The 24,824-nt window shown below is 43.2% G+C and overlaps 1 protein-coding gene across 2 annotated transcripts; it reads left to right on the forward strand.

Annotated features, from left to right (window-relative positions):
• The first annotated feature begins 24 nt into the window (after positions 1 to 24).
• On the forward strand, positions 25 to 23,567 carry LOC139406784 (G-protein-signaling modulator 2-like). 2 transcript variants are annotated; one of them, XM_071149818.1, is made up of 14 exons: positions 25 to 207; positions 13,940 to 14,161; positions 14,628 to 14,763; positions 17,828 to 17,967; positions 18,180 to 18,303; positions 18,491 to 18,606; positions 18,864 to 19,019; positions 19,219 to 19,327; positions 19,633 to 19,804; positions 20,237 to 20,313; positions 21,261 to 21,458; positions 21,716 to 21,878; positions 22,178 to 22,416; positions 22,640 to 23,567. In XM_071149818.1, exons 1-14 carry the CDS (start codon positions 179 to 181, stop codon positions 22,823 to 22,825), a joined length of 2,067 nt encoding a protein of 688 aa, XP_071005919.1. In that variant the 5' UTR covers positions 25 to 178; the 3' UTR covers positions 22,826 to 23,567. The 2 variants fall into 2 exon arrangements, with proteins under 2 accessions (XP_071005919.1, XP_071005918.1); XM_071149817.1 differs by lacking the exon at positions 25 to 207 and adding an exon at positions 9,177 to 9,615.
• Positions 23,568 to 24,824: the final 1,257 nt, after the last annotated feature.

A 24,824-nucleotide genomic window follows, 5' to 3' on the forward strand; every position in this document is an offset into this window, starting at 1 on the left:
GTTTAGCGCCATTGGCCAATTTGGGATTTTGTGGGGGGTGGGCACTGGCGAAAGTAGTGAGGCAAACATTTTTCACTTCAATGAAACGGTCTATTTGCTAAAAATCGACATTACCGCGAAATTGAAAATATGTATAGGATATGCTGTTAGGTTTCTGAAGTCTAAGCCACATTGAATAATGGGCGAATCCGAATACACAATTATAAGGTAAGTTTATCAGGCTACTAATGCGAACGTGCCAGACGACTCCACGCATGAAAACAGTTTCTTATTAACTTTGGGGCTCATATGGAAATGTGCATGGAATTGAAGTCTAAATGCATGAATATGTACGCTACACTATGTTTTATTGTTCTGTGCTTGAGACGCCTCTTGCGTACTTTGTACTGATCTGGTATACACTAACAGCGAAAAATGGCATACTACCAAGTGGACCAATCAACAAAATGTAAACAAGGGAGTAAAATGCTTGATTGGTCCTAAGATTATGATAAGGGTAAAACAGTTTTAATCTATAAGGTAGGTCATATATTTCGAAATCAACTGGTATATTTCATTAGGTTTAATTACTGTCTGAATAGGACACAATATTGGGCAATGGGTGGTGTGTCAGATCTGACTTTGTACCAGTTCCTGACTCCAGCATGGTGGGCATGTTCATGATGTTTTCATGTTATTTATTTTTTTTACCTTTATTTAACTAGGCAAGTCAGTTAAGAACAAGTTCTTATTTACAATGATGGCCTACACCAACCAAACCCGGGCAAATTGTGTGCCGCCCTATTGGACTCCCAATCATGGCCGGTTGTGATACAGCCTGGATTCGAACCAGGTTGTCTGTAGTGATGCTTCTAGCACTGAGATGCAGTCCCTTAGACCGCTGCACCGCTCGGGAGCCCATTCATAGCCACACAGTGCAACCCAAATCCACAGTACAGCAAATTTCCCATCAGGTCTTGATGACTCGTTTGCTTATCTGTGGTGTTTCGCGCTTCTTTCCATCCATCTAGAAAACCAAATAACTTGCCCTGGCCCACCAGCTTGTCTTTAATCAGTCTTGAAAGTAGGTAAAAGAAGCTAAAACCAGGGTTGAGAATGAGAAGCCTTCCAAACATCCAAACCAAACATCCAAGCTGAAATGCAGGCAACCCTAATACAAAGTCTTCTATGAATGGTTGCCTTTTACACACTACTGGGCCTGCAGTCTCACTCCCTTGTCCCCTTGTTGTGATTACGTTGAACCCTCTACAGCAGGGATTGGCAATTTTGATGGGGCTGGATGCCACAACAAATCTGAACTCCTCATGAGGGGCCGTAGTGACTCTCCGGTCTGCATCCTCTCATTCAGAGTGACTGACAAATCAATGTGGGCCTCCCTGTCCATAATTCGAACTTGATTATTACAAATTCAGATAGCTGGCTCGGCCAATAGAACATGTTTTAGCTGACATGGGCTAATTGAGTGGCTGACATAACAAGAGAGGAACTTCTGATGCACAACCAAATTTGTGTATTATACTACTCTAACCCAGTAAATTGACACCCTGACTTTTATTAGGGCATACAAAAGGGGGGTGGTTGCCCATCCTGCTCTACAGGATTCTGGCCCTAATCCTTCCAGTACGAGGCCTGGTCTTACTGTATGTTACTGAGAGAGCACATTGAAACTTCAATGCTTTTCTCTGTTAAGCCACCATAACATTGGAGTTAGTGTGCTTTACAAATGAGCCGTTTTGCCTATAGGTGAAGCTTGCTTGATATATGAAACTCTCTGACCTTGACTTTTGGCGTACACAGTTCTGTTCAAGCCCCTAACCCTTTACACGCTGAATGTGTGTATTCCTTCGTTGAATGTCTTGCCCGACCACTCTATAGTCTGGTCCAAAAAAACTCCAGGTGTTGTGGAGTTTAACTGACAGACTGCTCAGCTGATTCCGCTTTGTCCAGCTGATTCTGCTTCTGGTTGCTGCTACTGTACCTGTGTCACTGAGTCTGTGTTGCTATTGTGCTGCACATGGAGAATAAGGCCTTTTTTCTCACCCAGAATCTCCAGTTTCTCTCTAATGAAACGGAGAGGGGGTAATCAAGAGATATGGGGGGGGGGGGGGTTACTTGTGAGGTCTTTGCTGTTGTTTTTCCCCTTGTGCAACGTTTGTGTGGTGTATTTTTCCACTGTCTCGCTTACCCTTTGGCAGTCGCACAGCAGTGTCTGCCTGACTTCCTTTTGAAATGGTTTGCATCTGGTTTAGTTTTTATTTGAGCTACTACATTTTATTTCTTCCAAAGTGTATGGTTGGCTGTGATTCCTCCACCATGCTCTCCAGCTCTCTTTTTCTCTGCCTGGTTTTTAATTTGGATCATAATGACTTCTGTACTTGTTATGCACCCAAAATGGACAGCAGTGTTTCTCTGCTTAGCGCGCAGGACGAGGAGCAAGTGCTTCATTCCCGCCACATATCTATATAAAGTATGTGTGTTCTCTCCTCTTATTTTGGGGCATGTAACTATGCCACCCTTTTGGAATGTCATTTGATGTATTGGTTAGTTCAATCTGTGTTCCCTGTGGTGACAGTGACCGGAGGTAGGCGATTCTCTCCTTCAGTCTCAGTACACCGACATCCCAGTGGTAGGCCAGTGATATGGAGTTGAAGTAGCCTTAACAGGCCTGAGGTTGTAAGCAGTGTTAAAAAAAACTTTTTTTTTTAGTTTTTTTTTTTTTTTTTTGTCTTTATAGTTTGGCCTCGGTCCTCCACAGTGCAGACTGAATGTTCTGCTCTCCATTTTGGAGCTTGTCTCTGAACTGAAGCACATTTCAAAATGTGTCCAACTGTCATCCGCAGACCGGTTTGCCTGGAAATGGAGCAAACCGGTATAGTGTAGATTACATAGCAACGTCTCTCTTCCTTGTAAAAAAAATAACCCGCCCCATTTTACTGGGAGTAAAGATCCTGGTCAATAGACAAATAATCTGTCATTGCCATGTGCATGACTGAAACCTTAATTCAATACAATTTAGACCGGAGGTGTGACCTAACCAGTGCTTTGTTGCCACCTGTCCTTGTGAAAGCTAATAGGTAAACATAGTGGTTCACCGTAGCATACACCCAAGCCGAGGGCACCTTGGGCCAGGACAGTCATTACGGTCGTTCCATGTCATTTCACCAAGCCATGACAGCCACCAACCTCGGATTGTTCTGAAATTATTTCTGTATTTAGAAACAGATAAGATTCACATTCCTGTAACATTATTTTGTCAATATAATATATTTTAAAAATTCAGCTAATTGATTGCACCCAAATTGGCCATTTTAATTTATACGATTCATATAATTTTTTAATAAATACAGTACCAAAATCTGTTTTGGACCAACATTTGTTTTTAGACAGTGAGTTAGACATATTCCTTTCAGACATAGCTGATACTATATACTTGTTGAGGTGGGATTGGCGTTGGGAATGGAGGGTCCCTGGGTGGCTTTTAACCATTTCATTGGATTCCTCATGTCTAACTTGGTTAGAAACATGTTTGGTACAAATCAGATGTTAGGGACTATATTTATTGAATATTATATTAATCCGATTTTTTTTTTAGTTTTATTTTTTACATTTTTTTTTAAATGTGTATATATATTGTAACAATGTTGCAGGAATTATAATCTTATCTGTTTCTAACAGAAACAATTTCAGAACAATCAGCGACGGTGGGTGTCAATCCAATTGTATTTATTTTTGTGCTTTTTGAAGTGGAACAACCCATTTTTAATGAGTTAATGCACTAAATACAGACAAGTGGATTTCTTCAGATTGGCCTTATTTACCCAACTGGAGGATAAGTAGTGGGCCACCACAGTGCCTTGTGGGAAATTGAGTTCTTACCCTGTTCCTGTTGTGCTGCTGTAGTTGTGCAGCAGATACTATCTCCATCATGGACATTTGACTTCGTTATATCCGTCAGTTGAACCTTTCTCCAAAGTTCATATCAGGGGTGACTGAAACTCGTGTAGGGGTTACCTGAATCATGGGCATTAATATGGAATTGGTCCCCCTTTGCTGCTATAACAGCCTCCACTTATCTGGGAAGGCTTTTTCACTAGATGTTGAAACATTGCTTCGGGGACTTGCTTCCATTCAGCCACAAGGGCATTCGTGAGGCCCAACACTGATGTTGGGCGATTTGGCCTGGCTGGCAGTCTGCATTCCAATTCATCCCAAAGGTGTTCGATAGGGTTGAGGGTCAGGGCTCTGTGCAGGCCGTCAAGTTCTTCCACACCGGTCTCGCAAACACCATTTCTGTATGGATCTCGCTTTGTGCACGGGGGCCATTGTCATGCTGGGACAGGAAAGGCCCTTCCCCAAACTGTTGCCACAAAGTTGGAAGAACAGAATCGTCTAGAATGTCATTGTATGCTGTAGCGCTACGATTTCCCTTCACTGGAACTGAGGCCTAGCCCGAACCATGAAAAACGGCCGCATACCATTATTCCTCCTCCACCAAGCATTACAGTTGGCATTATACATTCAGGCAGGAAGCATTCTCCTGGCATCAGCCAATCCTAAATTAGTCCATTGGACTGCCAGATGATAAAGCTTGATTCATCACTCCATCACTTCAGCCGACGCATGGCATTGCGCATGGTGATCTTACCCTTGTGTGCAGCTTCTCGGCCATGGAAACCCATTTCATGAAGCTCCAGACGAACAGTTATTGTGCTGACGTTGCTACCACAGGCAGTTTGGAACTCGGTAGTGAGTGTTGCAACCAAGGACAGGCGATTTTTATATGCGCTACACGCTTCAGCACTGCGGTCCTGTTCTGTGAGCTTGTGTGGCCTACCACCTACCGCTGAGCCAGTGTTGCACCTCGATGTTTCCACTTCACAATAACAACTTGCAGTTGACCTGGGCAGCTCCAGCAAGGCAGAAATTTGAGAAACTGACTTGTTGGAAAGATGGCATCCTTATGGCGGTGCCACGTTGAAAGTCACTGAGGTCTTCAGTGAGGCCAATGTTTGTCTATGGAGAATGCATGGTTGTATGCTCCATTTTTATACACCTTTCAGTGACAGGTGTGGCTGAAATGACCAAAGCCACTAATTTGGCCATGTAGTGCATCTGTCAATAAGTGTCCAGTATTAGGCCTATGACTAACTCCTTTATTGTGACACCATTCTTGCCACCTCAAAAAGCACAAGAAAGAGGAAAAAGATGGGTGGGGTTTAGGCTGAAGAGGGTGTGACCGATGCTGAATAGGTTTAGACAGAGAAGCTCTCCAGTAGGTGTACCAAAACATCCAAGAGCCATTTCTTCCAAAGTGGGGTTACAAGTTGATCAACTTTCAAAGCATAATTACTTTCCCATTGTTCCCCAACTGCAGTGTAGGATATACCATTTTCTATAGCTCTGAGCTATATACCATTTTGTATATATACCATTTTGTAGCTCTGAGTAAAAACACAAAAAAAACAACACTTTCAAATTTTACTACATAAGATCGAGGCAGTCGGTCACTACTCACTTCTACAAATTGTGCAGATGGTCTCTGTTTCAAAATATAACTTTTTCCTAGAATATCCATGGATCTGTGCGTGTTGCTCAAAGGCTACTGGTGACAATCAGCTATAGACATTTCAGAAAAATATCAGATTTTCTTCTGTTATATTCTTACTGTTAAATGTGTATTGACAAGTTGATTTCATTGGCATGCCATAGAAGAGCATGGCACAGCCATAGCCTTGGCTACTAAGCACAGATAAATAAAACTCAACATGCTATTCTGTTCTTTTCTATCATGATTTTCATAACCTTCCTCAACTAAATATTGATTGATTTCTTTGTGATTGTGTATATTAACAGTGAGATTAGTACCGAGCAGCCTCTAGTAAAGATGAGGTCAAGCGCATTGTCTTGTGAGTTGGAGGGGATTTGGGGAAGGGTGAGGTCAAACGAGGCAAGAAGGGGGAGATGGAAAGAAATGAATTGAAGGCAGACGTCTGGAAGTTGGAAGTCGCCCAGTATGAAGAGCGGTGAGCCATTGTCAGGAAATTAGCTTATCAAGGTGTCAAGCACATTGAGGAACTCTCCAATGGCACCTGGACTGTTTTTCGATGATGATCAAATAGCACCACAAATGCCAGCCAGAAGGGTGGTTATAGACATGAGCAACCCACTGAATGATTTTGATGAAATCAATTTCAGGGACCGTTTCCGTATGTACAAAGAAAATGCAGCTAACATTTGTTTGCTTGAGTCATAACTTTCATCAGACTCTCTTCTGGGAAGGCCCATCCCTCCTTCACTTCACTGGGATTTTTGGCAGGGTGTCACGTCTGCTGCAGGTGCAGTTGATGAAGTCAGTTGTTCGACTGGAGCTAGCTAGTGTGTTCATGTTTCAAACATGTTCTCAAATGCCATTGAAATGGCAGCAGCGGTATGACGGCTAGCATATTCATGAGCCCGACATATGACTTCAGTACAAAATCCTCGACGACCCACTGCGCTGTCAGACTCAGCAATGCTCATGGGGCTGATATCGCTGGTCCAAATGTCAGTCGTGAAGCTAATGGCAGTAATGCTATTACTGTGTAACTCCGGTAGAGCAACATTTGGAAAAATAGCGTGTGAACCGGTGATCGACCAGTAGGCGAAGAGCCAACATCACCCACGACAGAGAACAGTTGATTGTCAAGGGCAATGATTTCCATTATCTTGGTGTTAATGGATTTCGCCTTTTGATTTGTCTCGCTGAAATTGTTTTACTCTTTCAAATGACTGCTCGACTTGTTGACTGCTTGATCCACACAGCAGACATTGTGGGCTAGGTTAGGAATGCTGTGTAGCGCTACATTTTACGTGGCGTCATGTACCTACGTTATAGAGGTATGCATGTCAGCTTTGACATCAGCTTTGCACATTGGCGTTAAACTAGACATCGGGTCGACGGTAGCATTTTTAGCTAATATCATCTGATTCCAATATATCGTGCATCCCTATAACACATTGTCATTGTTAGAATCTTAATATGACAAAAATGTAATGGTTATAACCAGTTTGGACATATCATTTTTTTTTAAATGGTTTTTCCCATTGCCCCTCCTGACATTAGGGCCTGCTCCACTCCTTTTTCCTAGAGTTGAAGGTGCTGTGCCCAGTTGATAATCACCCCCATAATTGCTTCAAAACTGAATCAAAACTAATTTCACAGATATAACAATAGATTAAATAAAGTACAGTAGCATGGGGGAGAATGGGTGTTGATGAGCGAGGGGAAGCGAACAATGCATAATTATGTAATCACCAATTGTGAATGAAGAACAGGGCGGGTCATTGTATTGCATTCATCTTTTCTAATTATAATCTCAAAATGGTGTACCCACTATCACTCCACCAAACACCAGCAGTTTTTTAAGTTGTCAGCATGCTTCAGTTCGCCTAGTAGGTGACCTGAATGATTGTGCTTGCGTACTCCCTTAAAATACCTTTGAGGGCCTACCGAGTGGCGCAGCAGTCTAAGGCATCTCTACAGACCCAGGTTTGATCCCGGGCTGTGTTGCAGCCGGCCAAAACCGGGAGACCGATGGGGCGGTGCATCGTTGTCCCAGCATCCTCCAGGTTAGGGGAGGGTTTGGCTGGCCGTGATGTCCTTGTTCCATCGAGCTCTAGCGACTCTGGCGGTCCGGGTGCATGCATGCGGACGCAGTCGCCAGCTGGACGGTGTTTCCTCCGACACATTGGTGCGGCTGGCTTCCGGGTTAAGCGAGCAGTTTGTCAAGAAGCAGTGCAGCTTGGCAGGATTGTGTTTTGGAGGACGCCTGGCTCTCGACCTTCACCTTTCCCGAGTCCGTACGGGAGTTGCAGCGATGGAACAAGACTAACTGCCACTTGGATATCATGAAATGGGGGGATGTAAATAAATAAATGCATGTTTTAAAGACCTTTGCTTGAACAATGTAGTACCGTTTTGTCAATTTTGAGATGCCGTAACCAGTATACACTCCCTCAAAATAGTAGGATTTCTGAAATCTATCATTCATTTTGACGTTTTTTACCGAGGAGATTCTAGTCGTGGAATTTTACATCCAATATGTTTGGTGCAGTGTTTCTCATTGAAAAATATTTAGCATCTGATACTGTTTTGCATTATATGATACAAAATGCATCATACAGGGATTATTTCCTTATTTTGAAACTAAAATATCTTAACTTGATTGCTGACAAGCAAAACATTTGGGAATTATCTCAGCAATGGAGTAATGAAACAAATACCAAAAGAGTTTTGGGGTGGAATTTTCCTCTAGACCGTAATGGAGTATGCTACACAGTGAGAGCATGCGTAATTTACTATGGCAAGACCAAGACGAATGGATGCACATGCTGCGTTAGCTTTGCTACAAGATCTAAATGAAAACGTCTCAGATGATCCAGACATTTCTGATTCATGCTGAACGGCTTTCCATATCTGGGAAAGGATCAATATCAGGCAGCAGGTGAGTGAGTGTTGGATAATGTTTCGGATCAGATGGCATGGCTGTACTTGGTGAAAGGAGGAACTTGCTGCTGACCTGTTGCTGTGTTCTACAACATGCTTGACTTGGCTGCTATCAACGCACAGGTGTTGTTCACAGGGCTACGGCACGAGTCTGACACACAGGGCTACGGCACGAGTCTGACACACAGGGCTACGGCACGAGTCTGACACACAGGGCTACGGCACGAGTCTGACACACAGGGCTACGGCACGAGGGCCAAAGCAGCAGCAAAGAGTCTATGTGAAAACTGCCAGGTGGGCAGATGCACTTGAACAGAACCCATCACCATGGTCAATTTGGGTGCAATCAATTAGATTAATTTCTCAAAAATCAAAATAAATTTGCAGGAATGCTGATCTTCTGTTTTAGGGACCACAGCGTTTGGTCCCTAAAACAGTGTGCTGAACGATCAGCAGACGAACACTCGATCCACATTCGTTGAGGTGTCATAAGGAGTGGGTATGCCAGCCTCAGTCAGAATTCACAGGTATTTTGTAACAAAAAGCATTAGTCAATCCCGGAGCCACTTAGCTATCCCCTGTAATTACCTCTGAACATGCTGGCTAATGAGATGTGACACGCACCAGCAGGTGGCCAAGAGGAGGGAGGAGACGATATGCTGCCGTCGGCTAAGCCCTGCTTACTGTGGTCACTACCACAACCCCTGATCCCATTCCTGTATGTGAAACCTACTTTTACCTCAACTGCAGCCCTGACTAGTCTGTCAACAGAAGATTTGATGCTCTGGACGTCTAACTGGGAGGGGTTAGGAGTCCAGGACAGAAGGCAGTTATAGCCTGAAGTTGTGCTGTTACTGCAGGTCAGAGAGACGGTTTTAGAGACTGTGTCGACATTGGAGAGTCTTCCTGGGGATATATATATTTATTTTTATTTTTTGTTGTTGCTGTATCTGGGCTAGCTAACGGTTCACCGCCGTTGGTATGTGTATGCACGCCAAAGGACAGCAACTGAGTTGTCTCTCCCTGAAGGAGCCGGTCTCGATCAAAGCCAGTGACCGAGTGATCAAGAAGCTTGCGATGTCTGTCCTATCAAGGGTCCGGGAGTGGGTTAGGATGAAGAGAGGCAGCAGGTACTGTATGTTAGCTATAGGTGCAGCACTGAAGTCTCTGGATGACTGGCCCATATGTCCGATTAGCTTTGCATGGGTGTGTTGGGCATTTATATTCTAATCGAACTCTAATCACAGTAATGATTTGTCTTGGACATTGGTTGTGGTTGTTCATTAATGTACTATTTTCCTATCAGCTAATGTTCATTGACGTTTGAATCGGATGCTGGAAAATGCTTGGTTGGTAGTGAGGAGAGCAGGGGTTTACTGTATTGTAGGTGTTGGATTGAGTTGACCATGTTTTTGCCACTTCAGGCTGTGTGCCTACAGCATGTTATATGCTGTGCTGTATGGAGGTGGGGAGTCATGCTTGGACAAAGCCATGCTAATTATGGGTAACTATGATGTGACATAATAATAATCCTATAGTTTACTCTTCCCTCAGCAGTATACTCTCCGGGTAGGTACTGTAACCTCGTCCTCAGGCTAACCCAGGAAGAGTCTGAAAGGCACTACTCTTCTGGTGAGACCATTTTTTAGAAATGCCTGTTGTTGTTTTGCTGCCTCTATGGTGGCATCCGAGGAAGCCTGAAGCTGTACTTTTTAATAAGAAAGCAACAGAACTTCCCTGAGGAGTAACCAACCACAGCTGTTTTTAAGCTGGTGGTGGCAGGGTGTGGACTGTGTACTTCTACAGTATAGATGCAGATCCTAACCACATGCACGGATGGGTGTGCTGTGGAGCCGAACTGTCTTCGTGGAATGATCTTTGGTTCGGTATACCAACATGACAAATGTATTTCAGCAGTCCATGTCATTGGTCTGGTGTACCCGGAGTGCCCGTCTGTGCTATCATGCAAACAATTGTCATGCCATGTTTGGCTTGAAAATGACAGCAATTACCATGAGCACAAACAGATCTGGGACCAGGCTAGGTCTGGTATTCTCTGATTGGGACAGCACTTTGACCATAACTGTTATGTTTGCGATTTACGATCTTATGTGTGTTTGTTCTGGTGATGGTGGTCGTTGTCGGCATTTAACACGAGAACCGCAATAGGCCAACAGCCACTGATGTTTGCTTTTGTAGCTATGACCTGCTCCTTCCATGACTTTTCCTAAATGTTTGTATTTTACACTACTCATTTGTCTGAATTTTTAAATCATCAACAGAGAAGTATTTAGTTTTTTTTTCCCCACACTTATTCCTAACATAATCCGTCAAGACGATGTGCTGTGGGACGTTGGTACCCAGCCACGCTCTAATGAGTCTCTCTCTCCTCACTGAATGAATCACAACTGGATGAAGGGGTGGTAATTGTGCACCTTACTTGACAGTTGAATTTAAGTTAGGCCTAACTGAATGAGGTTGATTTTTTTCATTTAGAACAACAATGGTATAATGTTGAGTTTGTTATGCCTTTATCAGCACCAAATAATTTGACCATGCCTTTGGGGTTGATAACATTCTCTTTTACATTTTACTTTGTAAAAATAAGCTGTTATTTGACTTTTATTTACTATAACTCTATTACTGATCGAATGTATTGTAGGGGAAATGATAACATGCTACATGTTGGAGTAGGCCATTAGAATAATGAAAAACATATCCTTGACTCTATCCAGTGAAACAATTGATGCCAGCCCACTGAATGAATGACAAATGCATGGAATAGGTTATAATTGTGCAAGTTGCTAAACATCACATTTTTAAAGTAGGCTGAATGAGGAGGTTGAATATGTTGATTTTAATTTAGAACAACAATGGTGTAATGAGGAGTGTGTGCCTGTTTATCAGCTTTGGCGCTCATGTTAATTTGACAGCACGCCTTGAGGGTTGATACCATTTCTCTTATGTTTTAGCTGTTACAGGACTATGTTTACTTTAACTCTGTTACTAATCTAATTTATTGCAATGGAAACAGGAACAGGCTATGTGTTGTTTTAGGCCTTCAGAATGACGCAAACCATATCCTTGACTCTATCCAACTTGATGAGCGGAAAACAAACGATGCCACCGGCCTGCAACTAATTTTGTACATGATGAGTTAGCCTGTAGACTAGATTCAATTGACAATCTGATGAGCATATTCTGCAGTTTCGTCAAATACAGTGCATTTGTTATTTTGTTACTTTTTTAATTATTTTTTACTTTAGTTTATTTGGTAAATATTTTCTTAACTCTTCTTGAACTGCACTGTTGGTAAAGGGCTTGTAAAGTAAGCATTTCATATTAAGGTCTACATTTGTTGTATTCGGCACATGTGACAAATTAAGTTTGATTTGGAAGTATTCAAACCCCTTGACTTTTTCCACATTTTACAGCCTTATTCTAAAATGTATTCAATAGTTTTTTCCCCCCTCATCAATCTACACACAATACCCCATAATGACAAAGCGAAAATGTTTTTTTTTTTTTTTGTGCTAATTTATAAAAATTAAATAATGGTACCTTATGTAAATAAGTGTTCAGACCCTTTGCTGTGAGACTCGATTGAGCTCAGGTGCATCCAGTTTCCATTGATCATCCTTCATGTTTCTACAGATTGATTGGAGTCCACCTGTGGTAAATTCAATTGATTGGATATGATTTGGAGAGGTACAAACCTGTCTAAATAAGCTCCCACAGTGTCAGAGCAAAAACCAAGCCATGAGGTTGAAGGAATTGTCTGTAGAGCTCCGAGACAGGAATGTGTTGAGGCACAGATCTGGGGAAGGGTACTTAACAATTTCTGCAGCATTGAAGGTCCCCAAGAACACTGCAATCATTCTTAAATGGAAGAAGTTTTGAACCACCAAGACTCTTCCTAGAGCTGGCCAAACTGAGAAATCGGGTGTGAAGGGCCTTGGCCAAGAACCTGATGATCACTCTGATAGAGTTCCTCTGTGGAGATGGGGATAACTTTCCAGAAGGACAACCATCTCTGCAGAACTCCACCAATCAGGCCCTTTATGGTTGAGTGGCCAGACGGAATCCACTCCTCAGTAAAAGGCACGACAGCCCTCTTGGAGTTCGCCAAAATGCACTTAAAGACTCTGACCATGGTCTGATGATACCAAGATTGAACTCTTTGGCCTAAATGCCAAGTGTAACTTCTGGAGGAATCCTGGCACAATCCCGGCGGTGAATTGTGGCGACATCATGCTGTGGGGATGTTTTTCAGCGGCAGGGACTGGGAGACTAGTCAGGCTCAAGGCAAAGATGAATGGAGCAAAGTACAGAGATCCTAGATGAAAATCTGCTCCAGAGTGCTCAGGTCCTCAGACTGGGGTGAATGTTCACCTTCCCACAGGACAACCACCCTAAGGACACAGACAAGACAACGCAGGAGTGACTTTGGGACAAGTCTCTGAATGTCCTTGAGTGGCCCAGCCACAGCCCGGACTTGAACCCGATCAAACTTCTCTGGAAAGACCTGAAAATAGCTGTGTAGCAACGCTCCCCATCCAACCTGACAGAGCTTCAGAGGATCTGCATAGAAGAATGGGAGAAACTCCCCAAATACAGTTGTGCCAAGCTTGTAGCATCAGACTCGAGGCTGTAATCGCTGCCAAAGGCGCTTCAGCCAAGTATTGATTAAAGGGTCTGAATACTTATGTAAATGTAGTGTTTTTTGCTTTGTCATTATGGGGAATTTTGTGTAGATTGAGGGGGGGTCTATTTTAGAATAAGGCTGTGGAGAAAATCAAGTGGTGGGAATACTTTCCGACTGCATTGTATGCTAAAGGGGACGCCCAGGCAATGTTTTCTAGCGGGTACTTATGCTGAAAGGGCATGCGGTTCTGGTGTTAATATTGTTTTACCCTGGCTACCACACAAAATGTCCAGGTGCAATAAAAATTCCTTTCATAAAGATGTTGGGTACGGTTAAATTTCACGTGCCCATAGGCAGAACTTGGCGTCTTCCGAGGTTGAGTTTCTAGCTGTCAAATCCGCTATAGTAGTCTTAGAATGATCTATTATGTGTAATATATGGTCTACTTTGAACCAGATGGATTATAGGCTAGATTTATGTTATGTTCTGGGCCTGGCACTGGGAGAATGAACGGATAAGGATGTTCATGTAGTGAGTTTTTCGGGGAGAACGTGACTGACTCTGTTGCATACATTTTTTGTTTTCCCCCTTTGTTCTGCACCCTGTTTTATTCAACCTTTTAAAATCCAGAAGTGTTTTGCCTTATCCTTCTGAATATATAATTTCCACACCTGAACCATCTAAAATTCAGAACTGATGGAAGTATACCTCAACTTTCCTCCTAAATGAGTTTCTGTTCCTAGACTGTCTGATCACACACACACACACACACACAGAAATTGGGCTATAAAGGGTTTTTCTCCTTCTAGGATGGAGATGTCCTGTCTGGAGCTGGCCCTGAAGGGAGAGAGGCAGTGTAAGGTGGGGGATTACCATGCTGGGGTCTCCTTCTTTGAGTCGGCCATCCAGGTGGGCACAGAGGACCTCCAGATCCTCAGCGCAATCTACAGCCAGCTGGGCAATGCCTACTTTCACCTGCAGGAGTACAGCAAGGCTCTGGAATACCACTGCCATGACCTCACCCTCACCAGGTACACACACTTAGCACGACCTCTCACTGATCAGGTACACAGCACCGCCATGACATCAGAACACCGCTACAATCTCACTCTGACCTAACCTAATGTAGCAGGTGTAAAATAAACACGTGAAACGAAATGCCATATATTCTGGTCTTGACGAGAAGGGGGGAACACTTTTGGGAGGTTCTCTTCTACACTGCTCAACCAATCCAGTAAATGTGGAGGAGGAGTTAAGATGGAGTTGTTGGACTCTACAGAGGCTACTGGGGGACTGGCGAAGTGATACGTTTGTTGGTTTGGGCAGAAAGTAAGCAAAGCACCCAGGTCACAGTATCCCATGGGGATACTCGAGTAGGGAGACAAATGCTGATTTGTGAAGCAAATTCTAATTTCTCTTTTCTCTGTCAAGAATGTCTCATGGTACAGTATGCCATTGACGTTTCTCATTCTGTGTTTGGGTGTGATTTCTCTCCAGAACCATTGGGGATGAACTTGGAGAAGCAAAAGCCAGTGGCAACCTTGGAAACACCCTGAAGGTTCTGGGACGGTTTGATGAAGCAGTGGTCTGTTGCCAAAGACACTATGACATTACCAGAGGGATGTACGATAAGGTGAGACATTCAAACGTAATAATTAAATCACAAGTGTTAGGTTCTAAACAGAGTAAAAACTCAAATGGAATACTAGGAAAAGCTCAAAGTTTATTCACCCACTAGGTCAAACAGCTGCTAAGACAAATACCTGTTTACACAAGCACATATACAGTATTTATACACTCTTACTAGGTGGGGTGTCAACTCCTTCCATCTAGACAGCCAATACATCTGTTGCTAGTCAGGAACTTAATTGGTTCCTCTCGTTGGTGTAGTCATGGCCCCTCCTCCTGCTAGACCCTTTGTGTGCATGTAAGTATGTGTGTGTGTAACAGGACTGTTCCTTGTCACTTCACCTGACCTGACGCCAAAATCCTCACTCCTCTCTAATCCACGGCTGTCCTACCTTATCAGTTACTGAAACCAAACTGTTGCCCTTTGCCTCCCTCCTTAGGAGCCATGAGATTTGTCTCTTACCCCCTTTATCTCTCCAATTTTGATCTCATCTCATCGCTGCAACTCCCCACCGCCAAACCGCTCTATTTAACAACCGCCAGCTGCACCAATGTGTCAGAGGAAACACCGTTCAACTGAACGGTCAGCCTGCAGGTGCCCGGCCTGCCACAAGGAGTCGCTAGAACGTGATAAGCCAAGTAAAGCTTCCCCAGCCAAACCCTCCCGTAACCCAGATGATGCTGGGCCAATTGTGTGCCGCCCTATGGGACTCCTGATTACGGCCGGTTGTGGTACAGCCTGGGATCGAACCCGGGTCTGTGGTGACTGCTCCCGGGTCTGTGGTGACTGCTCCCGGGTCTGTGGTGACGGCTAGAATAAGTGATTAATAATTACAATTGAAGTCGAAGTTTACATACACCTTAGCCAAATACATTTAAACTCAGTTTTTCACAATTCCTGACATTTAATCGCAGTAAAAATTCCCTGTGCCTTAGACCGCTGCACCACTCGGGAGGCCCAACAACACCATGTTTTGACAGAATGTCAACTTTATTCACTCCCCCTTCCTCACTAAGTAACTTTCCATACACCTAGTTCTCATCCACCCTCCATTGACCTCAACATAAACCATCCTCACATGTAACGTAATCAATAAGTTCTAGTATGGTAACATGAATAAGTATATTTCAAGCTAGAATCCAACACAAGTAAATAATATTTTTGTATTGTAATTAGTAGTACTCAGAAACCCTGGTCCTGGAGAGAAACATGCTGTTCTAATCTTGGTTCCAGCCCAACACATATCTTATTCAAACGTTCAATCATAACATCAAGACCTTGTTTAATGAAGATTTAGTGCTAGACTGGATCGAAAGACCACTGATTGTGGCCATAATGTATTTAGCCAAATACATTTAAACTCAGATGTTCACAATTCCTGACATTTAATCATAGTAAAAATTCCCTGTCTTAAGTCAGTTAGGATCACCACTTTATTTTAAGAATGTGAAATGTCAGAATAATAGTAGAGAGAATGATTCACTTCAGCTTCATCATATTCCCAGTGGGTCAGATGTTTACATACACTCAATTAGTATTTGTTAGCATTGTCTTTAAATTGTTTAACTTGGGTCAAACATTTTGGGTAGCCTTTCACAAGCTTCCCACAATAAGTTGGGTGAATTTTGGCCCATTCCTCCTGACAGAGCTGGTGTAACTGAGTCACGTTTGTAGGCCTCCTTGCTTACACACGCTTTTTCAGTTCTGCTCACAATATTTTTATAGGATTGAGGTCAGGGCTTTATGATGGCCACTCCAATACTTTGACTTTGTTGTTATTAAGCCATTGTGCCACAACTTTGGAAGTATGCTTGGGGTCATTGTCCATTTGGAAGACCCATTTGCGGCCAAGCTTTAACTTCCTGACTGATGTCTTGAGGTATTGCTTCAATATATCCACATAATTTTCCTCGTGTTGCCATCTATTTTGTGAAGTACACCAGTCCATCCTGCAGCAAAGCACCCCCACAACATGATGCTGCCCCCCCTGTGCTTCACGGTTGGGATGGTGTTCTTTGGCTTGCCTAGACTCCCCCTTTGTTCCTCCAAACATAACGATGGTCATTATGGTCAAACAGTTCTATTTTTGTTTCATCAGACCAGAGGACATTTCTCCAAAAAGTACGATCTTTGTCCCCATATGGAGTTGCAAACTGTAGTCTGGCTATTTTATGGCGGTTTTGGAGCAGTGGCTTCTTCCATGCTGAGCGGCCTTTCAGGTTATGTCTATCGGACTTGTTTTTACTGTGGATATAGATACTTTTGTACCTGTTTCCTCCAGCATCTTGACATGGTCCTTTGCTGCTGTTCTGGGATTGATTTGCACTTTTCGCAAAGTACGTTCATCTCTAGGAGACAGAGTGCTTCTCCTTCCTGTGCGGTATGACGTCTAGGTGGTCCCATGGTGTTTATACTTGCATACTATTGTTTGTACAGATGAACGTGGTACCTTCAGGCGTTTGGAAATTGCTCCCAAGGATGAATCAGACTTGTGGAGGTGTACAATTCTTTTTCTGCGGTCTTGGCTGATATCTTTGATTTTCCTATGATGTCAAGCAAAGAGAGACACAGTTTGAAGGCAGGCCTTGAAATACAACAGGCACACCTCCAATTGACTCAAATTATCTCAATTAGCCTATCGGAAGCTTCTAAAGCCATGACATCATTTTCTGGAATTTTCCAAGTTGTTTAAAGGCACAGTCAACTTGGTGTATGTAAACTTCTGACCCACCGGAATTGCGATACAGTGAAATGTAAACAATTGTTGGAAAAATTACTTGTGTCATGCACAAAGTAGATGTCCTAACCGACTTGACAAAACTATAGTTAACAAGAAATTTGTGGAGTGGTTGAAAAAACAGGTTTTAATGACTCTGACCTTATGTATGTAAACTTCTGACTTCAACTATATGTGTTGATGTCTAGACTAGTTTGACGCCCAACCCTCTTTGTGTGCTGGGCAAGTATTTACAATGTTGGTTGTGTTGGCCTGTTCCTCTCTGTGTGTGCGTGTGTGTGCGTGTGTGTGCGTGTGTGTGCGTGTGTGTGTGTGTGTGTGTGTGTGTAGGTTGGGCAGGCCCGAGCGCTGTATAATTTTGGCAACGTTTACTACTCCAAGGGGAAGAGTATCTGCTGGACTGGAGCAGAGCCAGGAGAAATCCCAGAGGAGGCCAAGTTTGCGCTAGTCAAAGCCACAGAGTATTACGAGTGAGTTAATCAGTGGGTTTCTATAATGGAGTTTGCCTATGATGTAAAGAAGAGTGTAATGGTGAATAAGTATGACTTTTTCGAATGTCTGTGACCTTTTAAATACTTTATATGATGGCGTCGGCTGATAAATGACAGTGTACATTACATTACTTACATACGTTACTTTTGGTGAATGGTACCCTTAATACTTTTGTCTGTTTATTGTATAGATTAAACCTGTCCATTGTGAAGGACTTGGAGGATCGGGCAGCACAGGGACGAACCTATGGTAACCTAGGTAACGCATACTATCTGCTCGGAAACTTCCAGAAAACTGTGGGGGCCCATGAACAGGTACATACCCTAAATTAGTGGCATCACAAGTCTTAGTACATGACTACCAGGGTTATTATATATTTATATATATATGATGCATGTGTGAATATTGTTGTATGATATTATATGTTCTCGTTACTTTATTTAGTAGAAAAGAGAACATATCACTCGGACCACTCAAATTCTTCCATTATTTGTTTTGAAGCGTCTCCTCATCGCTAAGGAGTTTGGCGACAAGGCGGCTGAGAGGAGGGCCTACTGTAACCTAGGGAACGCCTACATCTTCCTGGGCCAGTTTGGAGTGGCAGCTGAACATTACAAGTGAGTGGACTTACTTCCTTAGACCAATTGACCATCAAAGGCCCAGGGTTTTCTCAGACACTACTGCCAAGTTAGTACATGTATGTTTGGACGTGGGAAAGAATAAAAACCAAAAAAGAAGGAAAAGTGTGGGGGGGTGGAATTATAAGTGAATATGTTTCTGGAAATCTCTTACCAAAGCCCCACAGTTAGGGGCAAGCAAGATTAGTTTCTGGTGACCTCTTCCTTATCATCCTTTGACCTCTGCCCCCCCCCAGGAGGACTCTGCAGCTGGCCAGGCTGCTGAAGGACAAGGCTGTGGAGGCTCAGGCCTGTTACAGCCTGGGGAACACCTACACACTGCTGCGCGACTACGAGAGAGCCATCGACTACCACCTCAAACACCTCATCATCGCACGGGAGCTCAAGGACAGGTACACACACTTGGTTGCTTATGGTTGTCGATCGTGTATGACCATCTTTAATTATGAGTCCTCTGATCGAGACCATCTTCTTTGCCTAAGACATGCATTGTTCAAAAGGCTTATGCAAAGTGTTCACAGTAGGGAAGTGTACTTTCTGAGTTGGCAATTACTCAATCTCCCTTCTGTCTGTCCTTCTGTGTTTGTTCAGAGTCGGGGAGGGAAGAGCGTGCTGGAGTTTAGGAAATGCCCACACGGCCCTGGGGAATCATCAGGATGCCGTTCACTTTGCTGAGAAACATCTGGAGATATCCAAAGAGGTATACTGCCTGGTCAATGTTTACTCCACCTCCCTATTTAATGCATGTTACCTATCATCTAGTCACAGATCTTTCTTCATGGAATGAACCTGCTCGTTATTGTCCGATAAGTCACAACTCTAGGAATTCCGTATGAATAAAATGAACGAGGCAATCTCTTCCAGTACCGAGGGGAGGGGTGAGGACAACAACACCTCGACTCTCTATATGGCCAGATTATTCCCCAGCTGTGTTCAAGTTGTGTTCTTCTTAATGCAGTTATGTTTTTTTTCTCTAATACACTTCTCATCCTGTATTTGGTCCAGACTGGAGACAAAAATAGCGAGGCAACAGCCAGGATGAACTTGTCAGACCTGAAGTTATTGCTGGTTCTGGGTCAGAACCCAAGCTCAAGCCTCAACACCAACAGCAGCTCCAACTTTAACAGCAACAGCTCTGTTCGGACTGAGAACCTCAGGAAGCAGAATACCTTACCAGGTACAAGTCCTTACCGTCCTACCAGTAACAATGCTACAGTATTATTATGATGTACTTATATATATATATATATATATATATATATATATATATATATATATATATATATATATATATATATATATATATATATATATATATATATATATATATATATATATTAATTAGTGTAAATCAATATGGTCCTGTGTGGCTCAGGTCACCCATGCGAAAATGTACTGACACGGGTTACTGTAAGTCGCTTTAAATAAAAGCGTCTGCTAAATGGCATATAATATTATTATAAATAACCATTATTCCATTTGAACTCATTATGCTGAACCTTACTCAAATCTGTAGTTCAAAGTCAGTCCAGGTGCAAGCCTGGCAAAGTGACACATGCAAATAGATACATATGGCACACACACCGACTTCTGATTTTGTTCGTTTCAGGCCTTAAGTCAGAAGGAAGGAGTAACAGTATGGAGAACTTGGAGGTGGTAGGACTGAGTCCTGAAAAAACTGTGGAGGTGGGTACAAAAATATGTACAGTACACATGCATATTAATACATTTACATATTCTTATGAGCAGGAATACCCCCTCTCCGTCATGTTACTATTGTATTGATTTACACTACCGTTCAGAAGTTTGGGGTCACTTGGAAATGTCCTTTTTGCAAAGAAAAAGCCATATCTCAGACCGGCCAATAAAAAAGAAAAGCTTAAGATGTGCACCGGGGCCTCCCACTCCACTTTCTATTCTGGTTGGAGCCAGTTTGCTCTGTTCTGTGAAGGGAGTATTACACAGCGTTTTACTAGATCTTCATTTTCATGGCAATTTCTCTCATAGAATAGCCTTCATTTTTCCGAACAAGAATAGACTGATGAGTTTCAGAAGACAGGTCTATGTTTCTGGCTGTTATGAGCCTGTAATTGAACCCACAAATGCTGGTGCTCCAGATACTTAATTAGTCTAAAGAAGGCCAGTTTTATTTCTTCTTTAATGAGCACAACAGTTTTCAGCTGTGCTAACATACTTGTAAAATGATTTTCTAATGATCAATTAGCCTTTTAAATGATCAACTTGGATTAGCTAACACACCGTGCCATGAGAACATAGGAGTGAGGGTTGCTGATAATGGGCCGCCGTACGCCTATGTAGATATTCCATAAAAATTCAGCGGTTTCCAGCTACAATAGTCATTTACAACGTTAACAATGTCTACACTATTTCCGATCAATGTGATGTCATTTTAATGGATAAAAAAATTGCTTTTCTTTCAAAAACAAGGAAACGTCCAAGTGACCCCAAACTTTGAACGGTAGTGTATGTAAATTTTGTTTTTATTGATTGGTTATATAGCGATGGTGACGTCTCGACTAAACTGCCTACACACACCACCTATCACGCCCCCATCCTCCATGTTTCCTTTCATGTACCGGTACACTTGTCTTCATGTACTGCCCTTACAACAGAACTGGGACGAAGGCGTGTTCAGGCCTCCTAATCCTAAATCCAGCATGGCCAAGGCCGCCTCCAAGCTGTTCTTTATCAACCGGCTCAGAGGAAAGAAACACAAGAAGCACAGCTCTCCTACCAGAGACAGAGTTCTCCAGGACACCAGGAACAAACCCACAGCCCCAGAGATGGAAACACAGAAGTCAGAAGCCACGGTAGCTTCAACCGTAGAGATAGGCCTACATAGTAGCGTAATCATATAATTGGTCTATTGCTATTATTTTAAATGCATTCCTACGGGTTCAACAGCCTACTTTGGTTTAGCTACAGTAGATGACATGGAGGCTGGGCATGTTGTGCAGTCTATTGTAGAATTCTTGTCTTATAATGACAACCATAAAAAGGATATCCTTTTTATCTGAGACTTTTCTGGTTGTTTTAGTGGGTGTTTTGTGCCTCTTTTCTCCTGTAGATTGGAGGTTCTGACACTCTGGGTGATGAAGGCTTCTTCGACCTCCTAAGTCGTTTCCAGAGCAGCAGAATGGAAGACCAAAGATGCTCCTTATTGGACGACCAGAGCAGTCTCATCGACCCACTCTCTCTCTGTACCACCCCACCCGTAGCCATGAGGAAATGTAAGTTAGTCTCGCCCACCCTCTGCATGCCATGTGTCTGTCTACCAATGTGCCTGGTTGGCACTTTGTGACCTACGCATCGTCCAATGCCTTTCCTGTACGTGCCTTCCTTATCCTATTCACTGGTGGTAGGAGCTCATCTACTTGTGATTTTTCCTCCTTGAATTTTGTGTTCATAATAAAAATAATATTGCTTTGGCAAAGGAGATGTAGCTTTCAGGCTAAACTGAAACTACTCCTTCCTTTCCCTCTTTCTATCATCACCCCTTCCTCACCTCTCTGTCCTCTGCTACCTCAAGTAACTACTTCCGTGTGCGAGGCCAACCTGGAGCCTGGGCATTTCCTGGACCTGCTGGCCACCTCCCAGGGCCGTCGGCTGGACGAGCAGAGAGCCAGCGTGGGCAGCAGCTTCCCCGGTCTACGTCTCTGCAGCTCCAATCATTCCCTCAGCCCCCCCACCACGTGCAGTCCCCTGATGACCAGTACTGACCAGCCTCAGGCTGATGACGTTTTCTTCGACATGCTAGTCAAGTGCCAGGTAATCAAGACAGCCTACAGTAGGCAATTTTAGGTGGTTCACTGAAAATGACTTTACTATTCAGAAGTTAGTAAAAGCCTCATTTGCTTACACCTTAGTACTGATTGTAAAGATGATGAATTGTAACTCATGGACCAAATTTATTGAAAAATACTATATTTCAGAAATTGACTGACTGTTGATTTGAGATCAAAATCTGGTCTGTTCCAATGTGCCTGTGTAGGGTTCTAGACTGAATGACCAGCGGTCTACAGTGCCCCCTCTCCCCACTAAGGGTTCTACTGTCCCAGACGAGGACTTCTTAAGCCTCATCCTGCGATCCCAGGCCAACAGGATGGACGAGCAGCGGGTCCCACTACCACTACCTCCCAGCTCTGACGCTGTCCCTAGCCAGCCCTGCCCAGACTGATGCCTTATGTCTGCCTACCTATCCTCTAACTTCAGCTCATTCCTGAACTCCTCACAGCCTGTTCCAGACTGACTATCCCACTTTTACCTGCCCAGGCACGAGCTTCTCAAGATTGATGCAATCACAGTGTTTCCTCTACCACAGCTGAAAAATGTATCTACCCTGTGAACCCAAATAACCTCTGCCAGACATTCATGACAGTATTCCCCTTTACACTCTGGATTCACACAGTCGGGCTCACACAGTCAATTACATGGGTCTCCAACTCCACACAACTTTCAATGGATTAGTGGACCGTCTTCTCTGCAGGGAAACAGGATCTGAGCCCCCACACTACTGTAGAATCACCAGGTTTGAGTTGGAAGAAGCGACATGAACTTGACTCCTGCTGAAATGTTTGAATTGTGTTTTTATTTCTATATAGTGTTTGAGTTGACACTTTCTATTATTGTACAGAAATGTTATTCTGGCAGAGATTTTCATTATTTTTTTTATATGGTGACGGCTATATGGCTTTCAGCTGTTCTCAGTATGTGAAGATTCAGACATTGCAATGAACTTTGACACCAATTTACCAGACATGTCATAAACACCTTTTAATTAAATTTAGACACACAATCTTATGTTGATAGAGTAACAAAAATATGATGCGCAAAAAATGTTTTTGTGCAGGCCAGCAATTATTATTTTTATTTTTTTCCCAGTTTATGCTGACCATGGGGAAATAAATCATTTTAACACACTTTTTGTGCTTTTACCACATTTTCTCCCAAATTTCGTGATATCCAATTGGTAGTTAGTCTTGTCCCATCTCTGCAACTCCTCTACGGACTCGGCAGAGGTGGCTGTCGAGAGCCATGCGTCCTCCGAAACACGACCCTGCCAAGCCTCACTGCTTCTTGACACACTGCTCGCTTAACCCGGAAGCCCAATGTGTCGGAGGAAACACCGTCCAGCTGGCGACCGACGTTAGCTTGCAGGCGCCCGCTACAAGGAGTCACTAGAGTGCGATGGGACAAGGAAATCCCGGACGACGCTGGGCCAATTGTGTGCCGCCTCATGGGTCTCCCGGTCGTGTTCGGCTGTGACACAGCCTGGGATCGAACGCGGGTCTGTAGTGACGCATCAAGCTGTTTCCAGTATCCTAATCCACTCTGATTCAATGCTCGCTCATAACTAGAAGCAAAATGTCCTTTGGAACTCCAGCTAAAAAGCTACAATCTACTGGGCTAAGGAAAAATATGTTTAGGGAAAGGCAACTTCTGGCAACATTAATCAAATGAATGGTGGAAAGTCTTTGAACGATTCACTATTTAATGTTTACAGTACATTCAAATAATCATCTCACCTATAAAGCTGGTGCATATCAGTGCCTATGTTCATGTGGTCATAAAATGTAAAGAAGTTGATCAGGCATTTTACTCCGTGACTATTCATAACAGGTCCTACCTCATCCCCAGGCTCGATGCTACTGCTTAGAGAGTTGGCTGGTAGATGTGATTTAAAATGGGTCTAGAAGTCCAGGACAATAACATAGTTTTGCAGGACTAAACCATATAGTAATGTGCTGGTCATGGTTATGTACACGGTAAGGTTTCTTAATAATCTCTAACTTCAGGAGACAAAGGTCCACTATGGCTCAGTCTATTGATTCAGATCTGTTTTTCTCGTGAGTCGGGGGGAACAACTTTTCAGAGGTTAGTTACGTTGCATTGGTTGATTTTGAATAAACATCAAACCCCTGTGATGTCACTCAGGTTGATCTCACTTGGCGAAGCAGCTGGTTATTGAGGAGCAGGTACTGGAGCTCGACTCCCCTCGACCTGGTAGCATGCTGAGGTGGGCAGGTCTTTGCACTCTGACATGAACACAGGCAGAGCTGACACTGGGATCCACTCCTGTTGTTGCAAGACAAACAACAGGAGGATTGTTCTGATTTAATATTTTGAATAGAAAGAATTGTAAAAAGGAAGAAAAATCAGGTGAAATGTAATAACAG

This window comes from Oncorhynchus clarkii, chromosome 4 (genome assembly GCF_045791955.1).
Source record: "Oncorhynchus clarkii lewisi isolate Uvic-CL-2024 chromosome 4, UVic_Ocla_1.0, whole genome shotgun sequence".
NCBI lineage: Eukaryota > Metazoa > Chordata > Actinopteri > Salmoniformes > Salmonidae > Oncorhynchus > Oncorhynchus clarkii.

Excerpts from the sequence above, each read along its gene's own strand:
- LOC139406784 (XM_071149817.1), top strand. The coding sequence starts at position 9,467 with ATGTGTATGCACGCCAAAGGACAGCAACTGAGTTGTCTCTCCCTGAAG. Across the intron at positions 14,764-17,827 it reads CCAGAGGGATGTACGATAAG|GTTGGGCAGGCCCGAGCGCT; the intron begins GTGAGACATTCA and ends GTGTGTGTGTAG. Across the intron at positions 19,328-19,632 it reads ATCTGGAGATATCCAAAGAG|ACTGGAGACAAAAATAGCGA; the intron begins GTATACTGCCTG and ends TATTTGGTCCAG.